General features: G+C 46.5%; 1 protein-coding gene across 5 annotated transcripts in view; it reads left to right on the top strand.

Moving 5' to 3' along the window:
* The window catches only part of VWA7 (von Willebrand factor A domain containing 7), a 37,805-nt gene extending 18,059 nt beyond the window's left edge, over positions 1-19,746 (top strand). For 3 of the 5 annotated variants that reach the window (XM_082209368.1, XM_082209369.1, XM_082209372.1), the window contains 11 exons: positions 2,255-2,367; positions 3,996-4,112; positions 4,655-4,834; positions 6,261-6,438; positions 8,471-8,623; positions 9,459-9,551; positions 12,035-12,318; positions 14,084-14,220; positions 15,376-15,544; positions 16,771-19,050; positions 19,101-19,746. In XM_082209368.1, coding sequence (XP_082065494.1) covers positions 2,255-2,367; positions 3,996-4,112; positions 4,655-4,834; positions 6,261-6,438; positions 8,471-8,623; positions 9,459-9,551; positions 12,035-12,318; positions 14,084-14,220; positions 15,376-15,544; positions 16,771-17,256 — 1,910 coding nt within the window. In that variant the 3' untranslated portion in view covers positions 17,257-19,050; positions 19,101-19,746. The remainder of the gene's footprint in view (positions 1-2,254; positions 2,368-3,995; positions 4,113-4,654; positions 4,835-6,260; positions 6,439-8,470; positions 8,624-9,458; positions 9,552-12,034; positions 12,319-14,083; positions 14,221-15,375; positions 15,545-16,770; positions 19,051-19,100) is intronic. The other 2 variants (XM_082209371.1, XM_082209370.1) reach the window with 2 other exon arrangements.
* The last annotated feature ends 1,514 nt before the right edge of the window (positions 19,747-21,260 follow it).

The following is a 21,260-nucleotide window of genomic DNA, read 5'->3' on the forward strand; positions in this document are numbered from 1 at the left end:
GCGTTTGTAACTTGAGGTACCACTATATAAGGCAGCCTTTCTCAACCTGTGGGTCCCCAGATGTTGTTGGACTACAACTCCCATCACCCCTAGCTAGCAAGGCCTGAGCTCAGGGATGATGGGAGCTGTAGTCCAACACCATCTGGGGACCCACAGGTTGAGAAGCACTGGTATAAGGGGTGAGGCTATCATTCATGCATCCCTGGTACAGGGCCTTTATATCCCAGAACCAACACCTTGAACTTGGCCTGGTAGCTGATTGGCAGCCAGTTCAATTCTTCCCACAGTGGAGTAACGCTTTGGCCATGTCCTGCCCCAGTGAGCCGTTGAGCTTTTGTGTTTTGCATCAGCCAGCCACAGCTTCCGGACCAACCTCAATGGCAGCCCCACGTTGACTGCATTGCGGTAATCAAGGCTGGAGCATACCAGCTTGTGGACAACAGTGGTCCAGCTATCCCAGTCTAGAAATGGCCACCTTACCAGCTGAAGCTGGCAGAAGGCATTCCTAGCCACTGAGGCGTTGACTAGGTCTCTGGTGACAAAGATGGATTTGAAAAGCACCCAGCAGACTGTGTACCTGCCTTTTCAGCGAATGACGCTTGAAGGGCAATTAAAAGCAGTATAATGCAAAGTAAAGTACAAAGTCAACATAAGAATAAGGCACATGAAACATCAATAAAACAGTCAGCTGAGCTGTACCTTGTCAGTTTATTGGAGAAAAGTCTGCTTTAATAAAAATGCTTTTGTTGCTGGAGGGAGGGAGGTTCCTGGAAACTGGGCAAGACTCGCTTCTCTTGATAAAGGACCTCTAGAGCCTGGGATGAGGTGACCAGAAAGCCCCCTATTTGTCTCCTGCCAAACCCCCTTCAGATGCTGGCAGCTAGAAAGAAGTTCCTCTCTCAAAGATCTTCAAGACCCTGGGCAGGCACTTTTGGGGAACACAGTCTTTCTACGTAGCTTCCTGACTTTGTATGAGTTTTAGCTGGGAGAGACCTCTGACTCTTCCAGATGTTGCAGAACTACAGCTCCCATCAGCCCCAGCAAGCACAGCCATTGGCAAGGGATTATGGGAGCTGTAGTTCAGCAACATCTGGAAGGGCACTAGGCTAAGAGGCAACAGTTAAGCAGGTTCAGATTGAGGAATATTCTGTTCCACGGTGCTTAAATGTGAGTTGGCAGGTGGGAACGCTGCATAGAAAATGCCACCCAAGATCTGTTTATAGGCCCAGGTAAATGTCAGGCCAGGAAGGATTAAGTCCTCAGGAGTACAAGGCTTAAACTGTCAAAAGAAGTCGTCATGAGGAAAAGCACAGCTAAGAACAGCCAGCTTATTCGGTGACAGTGAAGCCAAGAGCCAGATAAGGAAACTATTGCAGTGCCATTATAATGGAGGCCTTGTATTTGCCTTCTGTTGGCATTTGATTAGATGCTAGGAGAGGATATATTTATTAGATACTAGCCTTCCTTCCTCACATTACTGAGTTCATCAGTGTGCCATCCCTTTGCAGCTTCAAGGGAAGCTAGTTTATCCTTTTAGTGTTGGCAATCCAGAACACTTTAAGGCAGACTGGGTTTTCCTGTATTTCCCCCTTTTCTGCCCCTTAAAATAACAATCTCACACAAACAGTCTTATAAGAGGCAAAAATAGTATCTGCTCACTCAGAATAAGTCTTAAAGAACGACAGGTACAGTAGCTTGATGTGGGCACACTTAAAACGGTAATTAAATTACAAAGGCATACTAGGTCCAGCTTAAAAATGGAGTCTGAGCTTAAGTCGGTCACGACTGGACCTAACGGTCAGGGGTACCTTTACCTTTAATATATAATAATATAATATAATATAATATAATATAATATAATATAATATAATATAATATAATATAATATAATATAATATAATATAATATAATATAATATATAATATAATATAATATAATAATATAATATAATATAATATAATATAATATAATATAATATAATATAATATAATATAATATTATTTATAGTTTAATTCTTACAGTTGTTAGTTGATGCTGGCTCATATATGCATGTCCATCCCTTGGTGACTGCAGGTTGATGTGTAGATTTACACTTACGAATCTGCCGTTGCAGGTCAAAAAAGAAATAACTTTAATCATAGTGCCTCTGATGCCATGCTGTTCCATTGAGACAGTTCATTTATTCATTTGACATGTGTCTGCATGAATCGGCATTCATGCTCTCTCTTTCTCTCTCTCTCTCTCATCCCTCCAGAGTTTGGCCCTGTCCATAAGACCAGCGACCCGGATGAGTTCTGGAAAATCCTCAACACCATTAGCCCTCTGAAAGGCGGAGACGAGCCAGAAATGTGCCTTTCTGCGCTTCAGGTTAGTATCCATGCGATATCTTTAAGGTCTGTGTCGTATTCTAGATCTCTGTACTGTAAGATAAATGCTGCCGAGATAAATGTTTATTCTGCGATCCTTTCGTGAACTTGCAACCTCAAAGGAATTGTACCACCTTGATACTCTAAGGAGAATTCTACATCTCTGCTTGTTTCTGGAAACAGCGAGGGGCAAGAACGCTCTTGGGCTCTATATTAGGATTTTCCCTTCGGCTCTTGGGCTCTATATTAGGACCAGAGCCAAGCCCCACACCATGAGAGAGAATGAGGAGGATTTAGGGGGTCATATAAAGAGGAGGATATTGTCAGGTGTGCGTGCAGGAGCCAGGCCCTGTGACCCATAGGACTCTGCAGGACTGGGGGCTTCCTAAGTTTGTTCTGAAAAGGCAAGGCGCGGCCGCACAGGTGAGGCCAATTGGTAACTCACAACACCTGGTGGCAAGAGCTGGAAAGGGATATAAGGTCAGCATTTTCCCTTCGGCTCTTTGCCGCAGCAACACGTTCCCTGCCTTGCTGCCTTTGACTCCTTGCTTCTTGATCCTCGGACCCCTGACTTGGTGACTCCTTGCTTCCTGCCTCTCGGACCCTTGGCTTTCTGACTCCTGCCTCCTGGACTCCCATTCCTGTTCCCACCCTGCCATCTTGCCCCCGGTCCCGACGTCCCCAGCCGGGATTTTGATCGCCTGTGAACCGGACCGTGACAGACATGCCCATTTTTTTTTAGTTTCAATCTGGCGAAGTCAACCTTCTCTGACTGACCTGCTTCACGTGAATGTCACAACTGCAAGGAGATAGAAGTTTAGGGCATTTTCCGAAAGAAGAGAATTTAAAGGGGCAAATAATTAATTTGTAATGTGCAAGTGCTTGTCTTTGTCAGGGGCTGGTCTGGATCGGAAGATACGATCGCAGGGAGATCAGCTCCTAACAGAAGAGAAGGGGGGAATATTCATAGAATCATAGAATCATAGAATCATAGAGTTGGAAGAGACCACAAGGGCCATTGAGTCCAACCCCCTGCCAAGCAGGAAACACCATCAGAGCACTCCTGACATATGGTTGTCAAGCCTTTGCTTAAAGACCTCCAAAGAAGGAGACTCCACCACACTCCTTGGCAGCAAATTCCACTGTCGAACAGCTCTTACTGTCAGGAAGTTCTTCCTAATGTTTAGGTGGAATCTTCTTTCTTGTAGTTTGGATCCATTGCTCCGTGTCCGCTTCTCTGGAGCAGCAGAAAACAACCTTTCTCCCTCCTCTATATTCCCCTCCCCTGAGTCCAGCATTTCCAGAAGCAGAGACAGGCAGACACAGAAGCTGCACAGCTGAGAGAGGAGCTCCCCAGCTGTGAGATAGTAGCTAAGCAACCAGGAGGGAGGGAGCAGCTGGGCGATACATCAGTTGAGTGGGGGGGAACCCCTCCCTCCCCCCGAATTCCCCCCGAGGTCCGAGCGTGTCAGAGAACGAAGCAGACACGGGGGGGGGGACTGCTGAGAATTCCGTTCTTCCAGGGGTCTTCCAGGGGTTTATTTTTGGCTGTTATTTATCACCAAGGAGGTGAACGCTGTCCTTGGTTCAACAGATAGGAATCTCACCTGTCCTTGTCCGCTTCTCCAGCTTGCCCTCCAGAACTCGCCGCGGTACTCCGAGATCTTCGTCTTTACTGATGCATCCGCTAAAGATGCACACCTGAAGAACAGCGTGGAAGCCCTCATCCAGGAACAGAAATGCAAGGTGGGCCGGGCTGTTTGCTTTTCATGATGCTCGATTTTGAAAAACACTGATAAGGGATCTGAATTTTTGTTAAAGGTAAAGGGACCCCTGACCATTAGGTCCAGTCGTGACCGACTCTGGGGTTGCGGCGCTCATCTCACTTTACTGGCCAAGGGAGCCGGCATACAGCTTCCGGGTCATGTGGCCAGCATGACTAAGCCGCTTCTGGCGAACCAGAGCAGCACACGGAAACGCCGTTTACCTTCCCACCGGAGTGGTACCTATTTATCTACTTGCACTTTGATGTGCTTTCGAACTGCTAGGTGGGCAGGAGCTGGGACCGAGCAAAGGGAGTTCACCCCATCGCGGGGATTTGAACCGCCGACCTTCTGATTGGCAAGTCCTAGGTTCTGTGGTTTAACCCACAGCGCCACCCGCGTAATTTTTGTTATGGTTCTGTAAAAATCCAGGGTGAAATGAGCTGTGTAATAACACAATGGAAGCATCTGTCCGCCCTGAACCCAATATAAAGCGGCTCCCCCCCCACTTCCACTTGATGTCAGGTGACCTTCCTAGTAACAGAAGATCCCTCCAGAACGCGGGTGAAAAGGGAAACACTTTCCCCAGACCGATTCAACCTCTACACCAGCCTAGCTCACAGCTCCGGCGGCCAGATCATATTTACGGACAACGAGAACATCCAGCGGGTGTCGGAAATCATCGGTGAATCCAGCACATCTTCGGTAATGGGGGGGGGGAGAGGGGGAAATAGGCGGGAATGCTTATTTTTAAGTACAGTGGTACCTCAGGTTACATAGGCTTCAGGTTACATACGCTTCAGGTTACAGGTTACAGACTCTGCTAACCCAGAAATATTACCTCAGGTTAAGAACTTTGCTTCAGGATGAGAACAGAAATTGTGCTCCCATGGCGCAGCAGCAGCAGGAGGCCCCATTAGCTAAAGTGGTGCTTCAGGTTAAGAACAGTTTCAGGTTAAGAACGGACCTCCGGAACGAATTAAGTACTTAACCCAAGGTACTACTGTACTCATTTAAACATTGTGAAATAAAACCCACTGGCCTATTCATTAGGACACTTTTCTAGTTTATAAAAAATGTTTTTAATTGGTTTACTTAAACCAGGTGTAGGCAACCTAAGGTCTGAGGGCCGGATGCGGGCCAATCGCCTTCTCAATCTGGCCCACGGATGGTTTTTACATGAGTAGAATGTGTCTTTTTATTTAAAATGCATCTCTGGGTTATTTGTGGGGAATAGAAATTCATTCATTCCCCCCCCCCAAAAAAAAATAGTCTGGCCCACCACATCGTCTGAGGGCTGGTGGACCAGCCCATGGCTGGAAAAGGTTGCTGACTCCTGACTTAAACTGATCAGCTAAAAGTTGCAGCCCTTGGGAAGTAATATAACAAAGAATCATAGAGTTGGAAGGGACCACGAGAGTCATCTAGTCCAACCCCCTGCAATGCAAGAATCTTTTGCCTGACGTGGGGCTCGAACTCACAAACCCCGAGATTCAGAGTCTCATGCTCTGCCGACTGATCTATCCCAGTCTACGTAGTGCTACACCAATCATCAGTGCAAGCCTTTCTGCTTGCCTGATGGAACAGCCTGCCCTCTCCTCCCTCCCCTCCCCCTCTGTCTGGGGTTTTCCTGACCCATCTCCCAGCCATCTATGGGGGGTGGGAAGAGCAGGGGAAGCAAGCCCCACTGTGCTAGCAAAAGTGTTTGTGCAGGCTTCGGCTGCTGGGGCTTGTTAGCTGAATTGTGCCCCTGATTTTGTTATCGTTTGAGAGAGATGAATTGTGCCCCTGATTTTGTTGTCATTTGAGAGAGATAACCAACCTGATCCTACGACGGGCATAGGCAAACTCAGCCCTCCAGATGTTTTTGGGACTACAACTCCCATCATCCCTGACCACTGGTTCTGTTGGCTAGGGATGATGGGAGTTGTAGTCCCAAAAACATCTGGAGGGCTGCGTTTGCCTATGTCTGTCCTACGATGTGATGGCTTCAACGACATTTTCATAATTATTTTTTTAAAAGCCTTGTGAAAGACTCTGCCTTCAAGTTGCTGTGCATTCAGAAAAAACACATTCTGCTTCAAACCACACATTTATTCACATGTTTTCCCCGTTGCTTCACTCTTTCCAGGTGACCCTCTTCCGCCACCAGAAAGGGAATATCTTCAGCCCCAAGGGGTTTCAGCGGAGGAGGAGAAAGGAAGCGGCGCAGCTGGAGGATCACACCTTCTGGATTGACAGCTTGGTGGACAAAGTGGTCTTGACCATCCAAGGGGGCGTTCGGGCCTTTGAGATACAGAACCCTGCAGGTAGCACGATCTGTGGCTTTTCAATGGCACCTGTCTGCTCTCTCAAGTGTGTTGCCCCCAGGGTGGATTTGATTTAAATCGATTTAAATCACGATTTAAATCACTAGACAGTAAGACTTGATTTAAATCAATTTTTTTTGCAAAAAGACTCATTCTTGCTGTGGCGTAATCTTAATATTTACAACCAGCTGAAGGTTTCATTTCTGGAATAATAAATTTTCAGAGTAGTTTTTACAATTATATCAGAAATTACTGATTTGGTTATACTATTGGAAATGCATAGACAGATAATTATGAAATTATTGTGAGGTTTAATAAGTTAACTGTTTATTTTTGGACAGCTTTTCTGCTGTACTTTATTGGAAGGAGAAAAAACAATCATTTCCTTAATAACAATTTAAACAATTTATTTAACTAAAACAATAACATTGTAGCATATGTATCCGTGTTTGTTAACTGATGTGGTTAAACAATTAAAAAAACAAAAACTTAGACGGAGTTTTAGCACACATGAAAAACTTAAAACAAATCTTTGTTTCCTGATGAATAACCTTTGGACTATAATGTAACTTAAATAGAAAACTATCTTTAGAAAGATTTTTCCTCCAAAAGCATTTTATTTTAAAAATCCAATTTAAATAAAAAACCCCGATTGAAATTTAAAAAATCTGATTTTTAAATTATTCATTGGTGTTTTTTTTATCCACCCTGGTTTCCTCTGTGCTTTGGGTTCTACTTGCTTTATGTTTTCGGTGCTGTGCAGAGGGTGAGAAATCCGATTACATTAGAGCCAAGCCACACTGCCGTTTATCCTGTGATTTCAAGTCACAGCTCCAAGACTTTGCATTCTTTTGCCATGCCACTTTCCCCAGGAAAAAAGCCCCTAGTTTGCTGCTGAATCAGAACAAACGGCAATCAAGTTTTTCTGTGGATTAATGTTTGCTCTGATTCAGCTGTAAACGGTAGATTTTCCCAGGGGAAAGCAGCAAGACTAAAACAAAAGCAAACCTCTTGGACCCATGGCTTGAATGGCAGGGACCTGTGGATGGGCTCTTAGTCACAGGGGAATTCCAGGCAGGTATTTCTGGTGGGATCAGACCTTCTCTTGCAGTGCAAGTTTATCACAGGGCCCACACTACTTCATTGGCACCAGAACACCAGCATGTCTCATCTCCTTTCCATTTAATCTTGACTTAATCTCCTGGCAGAAAATCCGATAAATTAGAAATAACCTGTTGTGAATGGGCCATTTGCAATTACTGAATTGTTCTGCCTGTACACCGAGGTCCAGCTCTGAGGGCCTTCTGGTGGTTCCCTCACTGCGAGAAGTGAAGTTACGGGGAACCAGGCAGAGGGCCTTCTTGGTGTTGGCACCCTCCCTGTGGAACCCCTCCCGTCAGGTGTCAAGAAAATCAACAACAACAACAACTTATTTATACCCCGCCCATCTGGCTGGGTTTCCCCTAGTCACTCTGGGTGCCTTCCAACAAAATATTAAAATACAGTAATCTATTAAACAATAAAAGCTTCCCTAAACAGGGCTGCCTTCAGATGTCTTCTAAAAGTCTAGTAGTTGTTTTTCTCTTTGACATCTGAAGGGAGGGCGTTCCACAGGGCGGGTGCCACTACTGATAAGGCCCTCTGCCTGGTTCCCTGTAACTTGGCTTCTCACAGTGAGGGAACCGCCAGAAGGCCCTCAGCCCTGGACCTCAGTGTCCGGGCAGAACGATGGGGGTGGAGACGCTCCTTCAGGTATACTGAGCCGAGGCTGTTTAGGGCTTTAAAGGTCACTACCAACTACCCATCTGAAGGCAGCCCTGTTTAGGGAAGTTTTTATCATGTTTTTCTTATGTTGGGAACCACCCAGAGTGACGGGAAACCCAACCAGATGGGTGGGGTATAAATGATGATGATGATGAATGGACCCATTTGCAGTTCTAAGCTCCCACATCGAAGCGTTTATCCAGTCCAGCCAATTTTAAGGGAATAACATTTAACCCAGATTATGTTCCCCTTGTGACCTTCCATGCAGGTGTAAGACAGGCTTCTTCATCAGCCAGCGGTCCATTGGCCAAGATCCAGTCCATTGGCAGCATCTACAGAGCAGTCCTATCTCCCCCTCTCCATGCTGGTAAATGGACGCTGACACTTCATTCGCAAGGCCGCTACTCTGTGCACGTCCAAGGTGAGGAAAGGCTAAACCGAGGTGCTGGAATAAGTGAGGCCACAATGCTGAGCTCCATTTTTCCTCTGCATGATCTTGCACACACCTGGAGGCGCTAGGGAGTGCCAGTTGCATCGGATCTATTATTGGCCTAAAACAGTGGCCATATTTTTTGGATCTTTGAACGATTGCTCCGACACGGTGAAACTCTGTTCTCTAGAGCAAATGATTTCTAGTGAGGCCCAGAGGGTGGCAACACGAGAGCAGGGCCTTCTCTGCAGTGGCTCCCCGTCTGTGGAATGCTCTCTCCAGGGAAGTTTCTTTTATTCTTGTTCTTACTGAAATTCTATATCTATTTCTCTATCTCTCTACCTCTATCATCTATCTATCTATCTATCTATCTATCTATTTCTGTTTTACAATTTAGAGTATTAATTTAAACAACCTTTAAATATCAGTGACTTCCCTTCTTCTCTTTCCATGGTTCATTTTGCACATCAAAAATCCCTGCATATTTTCCATAAACTAAACCATTCACTGTTCCATTATTACATCCATCAAAACTTGTTGACGCCGTTGAATTTATCTTAACGCTGCCAACATTTTCAAGTGTACACAATTTCCCCCCATATATTCAATAAACATTTCCCAATCTTCTCTAAACATATGTTCTTCTTGTTCTCTTCTTCTTTATGTTAGGTCTGCAAGCTGCACATATTCCATCAGTTTAAGTTGCCATTCTTCTTTAGTTGGGACTTTGCTCGTTTTCCATTTTTGGGCTAACAAAACACATAAATAACCCCTTTTTTTTTACACCTGAAAATTTCCGTGAAAAAACGCTTGTATTTGTTGACAGGTCAGAGCACCTTTGACTTCCTGTATTACTTTGCGGTTCCAAAGGACGGACGCCACCCTGGGCTTTTTATGATGGATAGTTCCCCTGTGCAAGGTATGTATGGGATCTTTCTCCTTCAGTGGCTCAGTGTTAGTTTTTGTACAGCTGTGCAGCAGCAGCAAGGGGGGTGCACTGGGGAGTGACAGTGATTTTTTCAAAAAATTAAAAAGTCCTTGTCATTATCCAGTCTTAAAAGACTATAGGAAGTGGACTGGGAATTAGACACCGAGGAGCAACAAGTGGTCTTCTTCGTGGGGCAAATTTCCCTATGGGTCTACTTCCACCCAGCTTAAAGAAACTTCAATAAAATCTGCACAAAAAGTGTGCTTTGTGCCACTGAGAGTGTCAAATATTCAGAAAAAACAAGTTCACCAATGTGTTGGAAAGAATGAACCATTAAGGGATCATTTTAAATGTATGTGGTGGGCCTGTGGGAAAAGTGGCCCAATTTAAGCAATCAAATTTTTCATGTTACAGATAGGTAGCCGTGTTGGTCTGCCATAGTCAAAATAAAAAAATTCCTTCCAGTAGCACCTTTAACTTAGTTGGTCTTTAAGGTGCTACTGGAAGGAAATTTTTCATGATTTTAGAAAGGAATTTTAAAAAAATTAAAAAACCCCCGATACTGAGTTTATTCATGGGAGAACACCAAGATATAATATGGAAACCATTTGTGGGATGTACATTGTTAGAAGACGGAGTTTTTATAGCTCAAACCTAGACATTTAAAGGATTTCACCTGTCTTTTAAAAAATTGATTGGCAAAACGCAAAACATTTGTCTTTTCATAATTTTTTGTTTAGCTTTTCATCTGTGCTCTCCGTAGAATTTCAATTTCAAGAGTGGCTGGGGAAACCCAGCCAGATGGGTGGGGTACAAATAAATTATTATTATTATTATTATTATTATTATTATTATTATTATTATTATGTTCTGCTTTTTCATAATGTTGGTTTTTGGAAAATACTTCCCCCCACCCCCAAGCCTTTGTCTCTATTAACTGTCCGATATTCTTTGGCAGTCAGATACAAAACAATCCCTCTGTTGGTTCCATTCCACACCTTGGCCTCACCTGTTTCCTCAGACATTATTGCTTGCTGCCAATTTCTAGCCTAATCGCAGGCTTGGATACTTCCAGAGGCCCTGCTAATAAGCAGGCACACTTAGCATCTTTGGAATTGGATGAAAACAAAAAATACAAGAATAGCTCTGCTGGATTTGACCAGCAGCCCATCGAGGCAGGCATCCTGTTCTCACATTGTCCCGTCAAGATGCCCCCAAGGGGAAGCCCAGTCAAAGGAAACTATGGGGTTGGAGCACACATCTTGCTTTCAAGCTGAGGGAACCGGCGTTTTTCCACAGACAGCTTTCCAGGTCATGTGGCCAGCATGACAAAACCACTTCTGGCGCAATGGGACACCGTGACAGAAACCAGAGCGCACAAAAATGCCGTTTACCTTCCCGCCACAGTTGTACCTATTTATCTACTTGCACTGGTGTGCTTTCAAACTGCCAGGTCGGCAGGAGCGGAGAGAGAGCAATGGGAGCTCACTCTGTTGCGGGGATTCAAACTGCCGACCTTCTGATCGTCATGCCCAAGAGGCTCATTGGTTTAGACCGCAGCGCCACCCGCGTCCCTACTCTTCCGTCCTGTACTCTCCCAGCAACAGGCGTGGTCCAATGAGCTTTTGCCTTTCATTTCTTTTTCTTTTTAATTTTTTTTATTCATTTTTCTTTTTCATTCATTACATACATCTCGAAATTCTTAACATTTACTATATATTCCTCTCTCCCTCCCCTCCAGGGCTTCCCCCAACTTCCGCTTCTGGTTTGTTTCTCTTTTCACCCACTTTGCTATCTCCTAACAGAAAAAGTTATTAATAACATAACATGAAGCCTAAAAACATAAAAATAAATGTAAATACACACCGTAATATTTCACTATTTTCTAATACTAATAATGTGAATGTTTATTTAAATCCTGCCATCAAGTCTATTGACTTTCTTTGTTTCTGCAAATATAATATACAGTGGCACCTTGGGTTACATACGCTTCAGGTTACAGACTCCGCTAACCCAGAAATAGTGCTTCAGGTTAAGAACTGTGCTTCAGGATAAGAACAGAAATCGTGCTCTGGCGGCGCAGCAGCCAGTGGCATAGCGTGGGGGGTGCAGGGGGAGCCGGCCGCACCGGGCTCAACATCTGGGGGTTAGGGTTAGGGGGCGCAAATCCAAGGGTTAGGGGGCGCAAATCCATGGGTTAGGGGGCGCAAATTACTTGCCTTGCCCCGGGTGCTGACAACCCACGCTACGCCACTGGCGGCAGCACCAGGAGGCCCCATGAGCTAAAGTGGTACCTCAGGTTAAGAACAGTTTCAGGTTAAGAATGGACCTCTGGAACGAATTAAGTACTTAACCTGAGGTACCACTGTAAGTGGTTCCCATTCTTTTTCAAAGTCGCTGTTGTCTTTTTCTCTTAATCTATCTGTCGTTTTTGCCAGTTCTGCATTGAGCTTTTTTGCCTTTCCTTTCAACAGGCCTGCCCACTTACCTGGTCGTTATGGCGACTGGTTTGAAGCGGTCCCCTGAAGCCAGCTCGGTTCAGCTGAAAGCTGTGAAGCTGGAGGAGAGGGGAGGCAGCCTCGAGGAGCTGAAACTGGAAGGAGGAGCCAACCGGACGGACCTGCTTGTGGCCAAGCTGCCTCCCACCCTGATGACCGACAGCAGCTTCTCCGTAGTGCTGCGTGCTCAGGATGGAGACGGCCGGAAGGTGGAGAGATCTGCCCCTCAGGCGACCACAGTTGAGGCATCCCTGCTGGAGGTAAGGCAGGGAAGCAAAGAAGAGAACCATACGTCTCGACTTGGGGAAGCTGCTGTGGCGGAGGAAGGGGGGGGTGCGGGCTGCCCCGGGTGTCATCACTGAGGGGATAGACAAAAATATGAGGTGTTGTTTTTTTTAAAAAAAATGGGCTCACAAAACTTTTTAGTACAGTTTAATTGAACTACCTGCAGTTTAAATAAACATAGAATCATAGAATTGTAAGAGTTGGGAGGGATTAGTCATCTAGTCCGACTCCCTGTAAAGCAGAAACTGCAATTGTTTGCCAAGAAACAGGGAATTATGTTCACATGTGGGGGTGGGTAATATGTGTAAATATGTGCAATTTTTCTGGCAAAGGGTGTTTAAGGAGATAACAGAAATCGCTGGGTTAAAGCTGACCAAAAGCCCAGAGGTAGCATTATTTTCAATTTTCGATGGGGTGGAAGGTTTGCAGGCTATGAAGGACTTGCTCACAAGTTTGACAGCTGCATGCATTTTTATAGCCAGGAAGTGGAAGGGGCAAGCGGAATATAAAATGGGAGAATGGTATAAAGAGGTGTGGGATATAGCTATTAATGATAAATTAATAAGTGCCATTAAGGTAAGATGGGGGAATATGCAGGAGAAATGATTTTGAGGAGAATTTGTACTGTTAAAACAGAAAGGGGTCAAACCACTGCAAGAGGTGTTGAAATTTTGGCAGGTTGGATAGTTACAATGGAATGGTCTCGGTGGTGGGGGTGCACATGTTTATTCGTATTTATTTATGATTATTAATTTGTCACCAAAAAAAGAATAATAAGAAGAAAGAGGCTGCCACTGGCCCAGTCCTTTGGGAGATTCAGCAGGTGCCTTCTGTGCCAGATGTTAAATGCCTGCTGAAAGAAAAATGCCATTCTGCCAGGCCTGTGCAGGCAATTAAAAAAATACTTTTCTGCCAAGGGTTAATTGAAACCTGCTTGTTGAATAGTGGGTCGACATGGCAGACGACACAGCGATTTCTCCAAAGCAGCTCTTTATTTTGTAAGCTGGAACAGAACTCAACAGCAAACAGCTCAGCCGGCCTGCTTTTATAGGGAGCCAGCTGTGAACATTGTAGCAACAACAACCCAGGGTTTCCCCGCCTAAAATAACTGACGTGGACCTGAGTGAAAACTATCTACTGTATCCCCCTGCTGGCCCAGGGTGAGAACTTCAGTACATAACACTGCTCTTAACATTTTGCTGTTTTTTATTGTAAGGTTTTATGGATGCAAACTCCTTTTTTTAATGACATTTTAAAAAATAAATCAAGGGGCACACTGTCATGCTTTTTTGGTCTGTGCAAGTAAAGGTATAGGGACCCCTGACCATTAGGTCCAGTCGTGGCCGACTCTGGGGTTGCGGTGCTCATCTCGCTTTATTGGTCGAGGGAGCCGGTGTACAGCTTCCGGGTCATGTGGCCAGCAGGACTAAGCCACTTCTGGCGAACTAGAGCAGCACACGGAAACGCCGTTTACCTTCCTGCCGAAGCGGTACCTATTTATCTACTTGCACTTTGACGTGCTTTCGAACTGCTAGGTTGGCAGGAGCAGGGACCAAGCAATGGGAGTTCACCCCGTCACGGAGATTCAAACCGCCGACCTTCTGATTGGCAAGTCCTAGGCTCTGTGGTTTAACCCACAGTGCCACCCGCATCTGTGCAAACCTAACTGCAAATATGCGCCTGAGCATTTGCGCATGCCTTCCTTTAGGGAGCTCTAACCTACGCCCTGCTTTGTTCCAGCTGAGCACAGACGCTCCGGTGTTCCCAGGGAGACCTGTTGCCGTTGCCTGGAAGGTGACGAATCCCGGCTCACCCAAGCAGTATGATCTGAGGGTAAGCAGCGTTCCTGGGTTCCCGGTCAACATCTCCAGCTCCAGGTAATTCTGATGAATGAGCAACCATGGAAGACACCAGTTCCTAGCATTGTAGCTGGGTGTGTTCTAGTCATTTATGCCCTGCCCTGCCCCACATTCCAAAGGCAGGGCTTGTGCGCATTCCACTATTGCACTGCGCAGAATGCAACTTCCTAAAAACTCAATTTCCGTTCCAAAATAAGAAATGTTTTGAGATCCTAAGGCTGTGAACTTTCTTGGAGCCTGTGCACGTGAGAATGTTTTTAAAAGCTGGGTGATGTGGGTTTAGGCCTCTGTGTGGGTCTTTGTCCCCTACCTCCTCATGTTTAGAGGGGAAAGAAATTAGGGGTGTTGCGTCTCTGATTAGCGGTGGAGGCAGTTTTGTTGCTGGTCATACCATATTGTATTGATCTTACCCAGGGGTCAGCAAACTTTTTCAGCAGGGGGCCGGTCCACTGTCCCTCAGACCTTGTGGGGGGCTGAACTATATATTTTTTGGGGTGGGGGGAATGAATGAATTCCTATGCCCCACAAATAATCCATAGATGCATTTTAAATAAAAGCACACATTCTACTCATGTAAAAACACGCTGATTCCCGGACCGTCCGTGGGCCAGATTTAGAAGGCGATTGGGCCAGATTCGGCCCCCGGGCCTTAGTTTGCCTACCCATGATCTTACCTTACAAACTCCTGGTTTTATATGAAATACAGTCTATACCTGTTTTAAACAGCTAGATAAAATACTGAAGCTGCTTGATAATGTTTAGGCCACCCATCTATTTCTTAAATATTAACTTCTTTCGGACTTGCATTCGACCAAACTATTCCTCCAGCCGAGTCCTCCAACATGATTAATGACCTGAGCATTTGATGAGGCTCCAGGCACGTTCCCCCATTACGCAGAGTATACAGCAGCAGGGAAGGACGAGAAATATGAGCTACATTGCGAAGAGTTTTATTTCTAACCACGCAGACAGAAAAGGAAATACATCCTCTCTCTGTGAGAGCAGAGAGGCAACCGAAACAGAGGAACAGGAAACCAGTAATATAAACATACGTCTCCCGTGAGACTTCCAACAGTCTAGAATCCCTGGAATGTAAACAGAGTCTTGTGACTCCAAGCACTGCACCAGTGGCACCAACAGAAACCTAACAACTTCCACTCCCCTTTTCTGCAGGCTACAATTGGACTTTAACCAAACAGCAACTGGACTCATTACCTTGAATGTACCTGATGCTGCTGATCCTGGCTCTGCGATCACCCTGACGCTGCAGGCCAGCTTCTTTCACCCACCTGGGGATCCTAGCTTTGCCCATCTACAGCTGCTTGTGATGCCTCTGCCTCTGGTGAGTCTTGTGGGGGAAGAAAACTGGGGAGCAGGGTGCCCGTGGGAGAATTCCTGGAGTTATTCTTTGTTTATATATTGGGCTGGGGAACCTGTGGTGTGTGTGTCCCCCCGATGCTGGACTCCAAATCCCATCAGCCCCGGTCAGCATGGCTAGTGGATGATGGGAATTGTAGTCCGACAGATATCTGCACAGGTTCCATACACATGGTTTGCTTCAAAACCATCAGAAGGACGCAGGTTTGTCAAACGGAGCAAGGAAGTACTCATGGGTCATAGCGTTACAAGTTTGGGGAGGACAGTCGCTTCCAAACCCATGATCCTGTGTATGCGATAGAATCTTTAAGAGACAACCAATCAGACCGCTCTCTTTGTCAAAAATAGATTTTTAATAATAATAATAAAATAATAATAATAATAAACACAAAAAGAAAACAAGCTAGCTCCACCTTCCATGTGGCAGCCTTTAAGATATTTGAAGATGACACTGACAAACTGGAACGTGTCCAGAGGAGGGCAACCAAAATGGTCAAAGGCCTGGAAACGACGCCTTATGAGGAACGGCTAAGGGAGCTGGGCATGTTTAGCCTGGAGAAGAGGAGGTTAAGGGGTGATATGATAGCCATGTTCAAATATATAAAAGGATGTCACATAGAGGAGGGAGAAAGGTTGTTTTCTGCTGCTCCAGAGAAGCGGACACGGAGCAATGGATCCAAACTACAAGAAAGAAGATTCCACCCAGTGGCGTAGCGTGGGTTGTCAGCACCCGGGGCAAGACAAGTAATCTGCGCCCCCTAACCAGTGGATTTGCGCCCCCTAACCCGTGGATTTGCGCCCCCTAACCCAAACCCCCAGAGGTTGCGCCCGGTGCGGCCGGCCCCCCCTGCACCCCCCACGCTACGCCACTGATTCCACCTAAACATTAGGAAGAACTTCCTGACAGTAAGAGCTGTTCGACAGTGGAATTTGCTGCCAAGGAGTGTGCTGGAGTCTCCTACTTTGGAGGTCTTTAAGCAGAGGCTTGACAACCATATGTCAGGAGTGCTCTGATGGTGTTTCCTGCTTGGCAGGGGGTTGGACTCGATGGCCCTTGTGGTCTCTTCCAACTCTATGATTCTATTCTATTCTATTCTATTCTATTCTATTCTATTCTATTCTATTCTATTCTATCCAGTCTCCTCTTAGCTCGGCTAAACATACCCAGCTCCCTCATCTGTTCCTCATCAGGCTTGGTTACCAGACCCTCTATCCAAACACCTCATTTCTGAAGCTCCTCTTCGCCCACAGGTGCAGAACCCAGTCTCCTCCCCAGTCTGCAACGTCACTTCTGTCGGCGGGACCTGTGGCCCACCAAGGACCCCTTGCCACGACCAGCGTTGGACGGCCACCTTGCGGATCTGGGACGAAGCTGGCGTCCGCTCGGTGCATGTGGAAGGGGGCACCGTGGTCGCTCACCACGCCGACGGGCTGGCAGAGTCCGTCACTTACACCTCAGACTGTTGCTCGCAGCAAGCCAGGCTGGCGGTCACCAACCTTCTTGGGCAGAAGTATCAGTGCCAAGTTGTGTCGGCGCCCCCTGCTCTTACTGTGAAGCCAAGAGCGTCCCCTCCTGAGGTCCTCAGGAAGCCTGTGGCGGCAGCAGGGGCTGCTGCGTCCTGGGGGTGGGTGTTAATGGTGTCCATGGCAACCGGATGGACGATGTGTGTCACATAGGGGAAACTCCCGGCTGTAGGAAGGACCTCTCTGACTGTAGAGGCTGCCCTCTGTAGGGATATTGTGGCCTTTTTCCTTCCCAAGGAAGAGAATGAATGAGCTTGGAAGATGCCAAGCAGATGGGCAGGTCCTGAATTCTGGGCCTTCAAAGCACAAGCCAGGTCCTGACTACTGACGTGTGTGTTGCACTCTGATTGATAGGTGGTAAAACGCTCCGAGCCTCAGATTCCACCCTCTTTACCTGATCTGAGCTGCTCTTGAGCTTTGTGGCGGCGGAGTCTCTTTGAAGAGAACAATAGAAGGAGCTTCCGTATAACTGAGCCAGATATTTGGGTCATGTAGCCCAGATTGAGCTGTCTGGTTGGCGTGCCTGCTGGCTTCTCAGCCTTAACCACCTGAGATCCTTTTAATGGGCAGCGGCAGGGTTGAAATTGGGACTTGCGCATGCAGAACCACCGACCAGAGGGGCATGGCTGCTCCCTGGAGGGAGATGTGTGGGGCCCAAACCCACATCCTCGCTGCTATAAGTTCCATGCGCAGAAGGGCATTACTAGCCAGACTGAACAGGCCATCTTTCCCCCATCCCACATGCTTTTTTCCTATCTGTGCCCCCATTCCCTTTTAATCATTTGTCTGTCTGCAGCCTCTACTTGTGTGTCGCAGTTCTTACCCGTTCTGCTTCTGTGTACGTCTCCTCATATATTTTGACCTGACCGCCAGAAGTGTGCAAGGCTGTTTCATTTTTGCCAGCTGGAAACATATTCGGTGGTCTCCAAGTCTCCTGTTACCCCTGAAATGGTCCCCAATCAGTTTACCCTACAGTTGTCGTCCTCTTCATTCCTTTGCCCCCAGAGTCCCCTCCATTCTTTTCACACACCTGTTCTAAATTCCTTTCTTACTATGGCTGTATAAAACTTTTCACAGGCCGTGCTCATTGCCTGGACACCCTCTGTACACTGTTACCTTCTGATCAGTGATCAATTTCCATTCTCTTTTTGTGTACTCAAGAGAATTCTCAGGACTGGCCCTACTGTTAGGCAGAGGGAGGTGGCTGCCTCAGGAGGCTGATGCCAAGGGTCTTAAAGCATTGGAAAAGAGAGTTGGGTGCACGCCCCACACAGACTGCCCTGCACCCCCTAAAAGAAGCCTGCTCCTCTCAGGTGTGCAGCTGTCCCATTGCCTGAGTTGAAACAAGGTTTGGTAGCCAGTCTAGCTAGGTTCTGTGCATGAAATCGGGGTCTGACAGCGGAAAATCAACTTTGCTTCAGGCAGCAAATGTCCTGGGGTGGCCCGGGAAATCTTCCTTCGCTCTTCCTTCCTCCTGTTCTTATGTGTGCCTTTCTTCCCACTCCTATTTTCCTGCCTCTCTGCCACTTCATCACTGAGTTAGTCTGTCACAGGAAAAAAACAGCGGAGCGTCCTCTGACACCCTTTAAGAAGTCTAGCCGGGATCTAGTAGCTGTTGAACTGAGACCTCCACACCTTCTCCTTTTTTGTGAGTGGCCCAGCCGGCTTTCCGGAGAACCCTTTTATGGTTCCTCTTGTGAAAAGAGTTGGGAATCAGCAAGCCTTGCCAATCCATTTCCAGTTGCCTGTTCCTAGATTAACCTGTGCAGGGGATTCTGGCTGGAACAGAATTGGTCCCTTCTGCTGCTCAGGTGGGTCTGCCTTGCTGCCTCCTCCTCCCATCTTGGGCCCTGCCAAGGCCCCCCTCCCTCTCTGTAACCCCTGTTCCATCAGGCTACTGCTAGTTAGCTGCAGCCATTCAGTCTTAATATGACTGAGCTGGGAGAGGTGATGATCAAACTGGGCCATTCAGTTTTAATATGGCTGAGCTGGGAGAGGTGATGATCAAACTTTCCCCTGTGTTGTTTTCCTGGTCAAACTCAATATACCTGTCCCACTTTCCATAAAGGAAGCAGCATTGTGGGGTGGGGGGAAGATGTCAGATATTTCAGTTGAGGAAATAAATAGTGGCTTTCCTGCTGAAAGCACTAGCTCTTCCGCAGCCACCGTGAAGTAAAGAAAAAGTTGTTAGGAGAATCGATCACAGGTCTTCCACCAATTTGGCTTTAAGCGTGCCTTAAGATCTGAGATTCTTCTCTGCATGAAGCGTTCCTCGTCTCCAGACTTCCTTTCAGTTAAACTTGAACTGTATATTTTTGCCTACTGGGTCTAAATCGTCCTCTCTATATTTTTATGCAAATTATTTTTTAAAGTTCTGGATATTTTAGTTTTCGCTGTATGAGATTCATGTTGTTGTTGTATATAGATAGATATTTGTTTAATGGATAAAAAGAAGCATTTGGAAATTTTTCGACTTTTGTGTCAACTGAAATGTAGAATGGTGTTGTCTTGCTTTTTTTCTCCTGAACTATTTCAGTAATGAAATGTGCAACAGGCTTTGAGGATCCCCGCCCCCCGGGGGTGTGTGGAAGTGAGATTAGGGTGCAAAATTAAAATAACCCAGTGCATTCAAATATGTTTTAATCACGCATACATTTCAGTCCTTTTCTATACAAACGTTTAAAAAAAGGGGTGAGAATTGGGGGCTGCGAAAGGGAAATAGGGAATATAAATTATTAACACTTGAGTAGTAAGCCTCAGCGCCTAGGGCTTGCCGATCGAAAGGTCGGCGGTTCGAATCCCCGCGGCGGGGTGCGCTCCCGCTGCTCGGTCCCAGCGCTTGCCAACCTAGCAGTTTGAAAGCACCCCCGGGTGCAAGTAGATAAATAGGGACCGCTTACTGGCGGGAAGGTAAACGGCGTTTCCCTGTGCGGCTCTGGCTCGCCAGATGCAGCTTTGTCACGCTGGCCACGTGACCCGGAAGTGTCTCTGGACAGCGCTGGCCCCTGGCCTCTTAAGTGAGATGGGCGCACAACCCTAGAGTCTGTCAAGACTGGCCCGTACGGGCAGGGATACCTTTACCTTTAGTGTTATAGCCAGCAGGGGGAGCCAGTGATTTGAGGTTTGGGTGGCTGCTAGCATCTGTATGAGAAAGTAATTAAGATCATCAATGCTGGCTTTTAAAAATACCTGCTTATAGTGGGCAGGGCCTGGCAGCTTATGTAGAGTCAGGCACTGGAGGCCAGTGGTTCAGATCACTAGGAAAATCCTAAATACCCAGCTCTAAATGCCAGGTTTGAAAATGGGGTTGAAATCCATCCCAGGTTAGAAATTACACAGAAGCTGACCCACGCTGTACTTCTTAATTGTTGTCACCTGTGCCCGGAGTAAGCCCTGTCCCCAAATTTCAGTCACTTATCATTTACCATTTCTGTTCTGCAAATGAAAAACACTTAGGACACCTATTGATTTTTGCTGTTGGGGTTTAACAAACAGTGTCTGTTGTATTTTTTTCAAGGAAATCCCAAACCAAGCAAGCAGACAGGTGCCTTTCTCCTGACACACGACACACATGGCTTTGTTCCAAGACATTTTATCACCCTGAGACACATTTGAATAGGCTTGGGTGGAAAAAAATACCCCTGTATACTTCAGTTTTGTGGAAGTTGTTGAGGGTAGAAAACTATTGAGGGTAGAAAACGACCATGTGAAACTAGCAGTGCCCAATTTTTGCTTTCCCTGGCTAACAAAATAACCCAATACTGAACATGAGCCAGTGATCAAATGGGCACACAGAGACCTGAGGGATAGCTAAGTTGGTAGAGCACAAGACACCTAATCTCAGGGCTGTGGGTTCGAAAGATTCCTGAAGGAGCGTCTCCACCTCCATCGTTCTGCCCAGACACTGAGGTCCAGAGCCGAGAGCCTCCTGGTGGTTCCTTCTCTGTGAGAAGCCAAGTTACAGGGAACCGGGCAGAGGGCCTTCTCGGTAGTGGCACCCGCCCTGTGGAACGCCCTCCCACCAGATGTCAAAGAGAAAAACAACTACCAAACTTTTAGAAGACATCTGTTTAGGGAAGTTTTTAATGTTTAATAGGTTATTGTATTTTAGTGTTCTGTTGGAATCCGCCCAGAGTGGCTGGGGAAACCCAGCCAGA

The sequence above is a fragment of the Podarcis vaucheri genome (assembly GCF_965113315.1).
Source record: "Podarcis vaucheri genome assembly, chromosome: 2".
Taxonomy (NCBI): Eukaryota; Metazoa; Chordata; class Lepidosauria; order Squamata; family Lacertidae; genus Podarcis; species Podarcis vaucheri.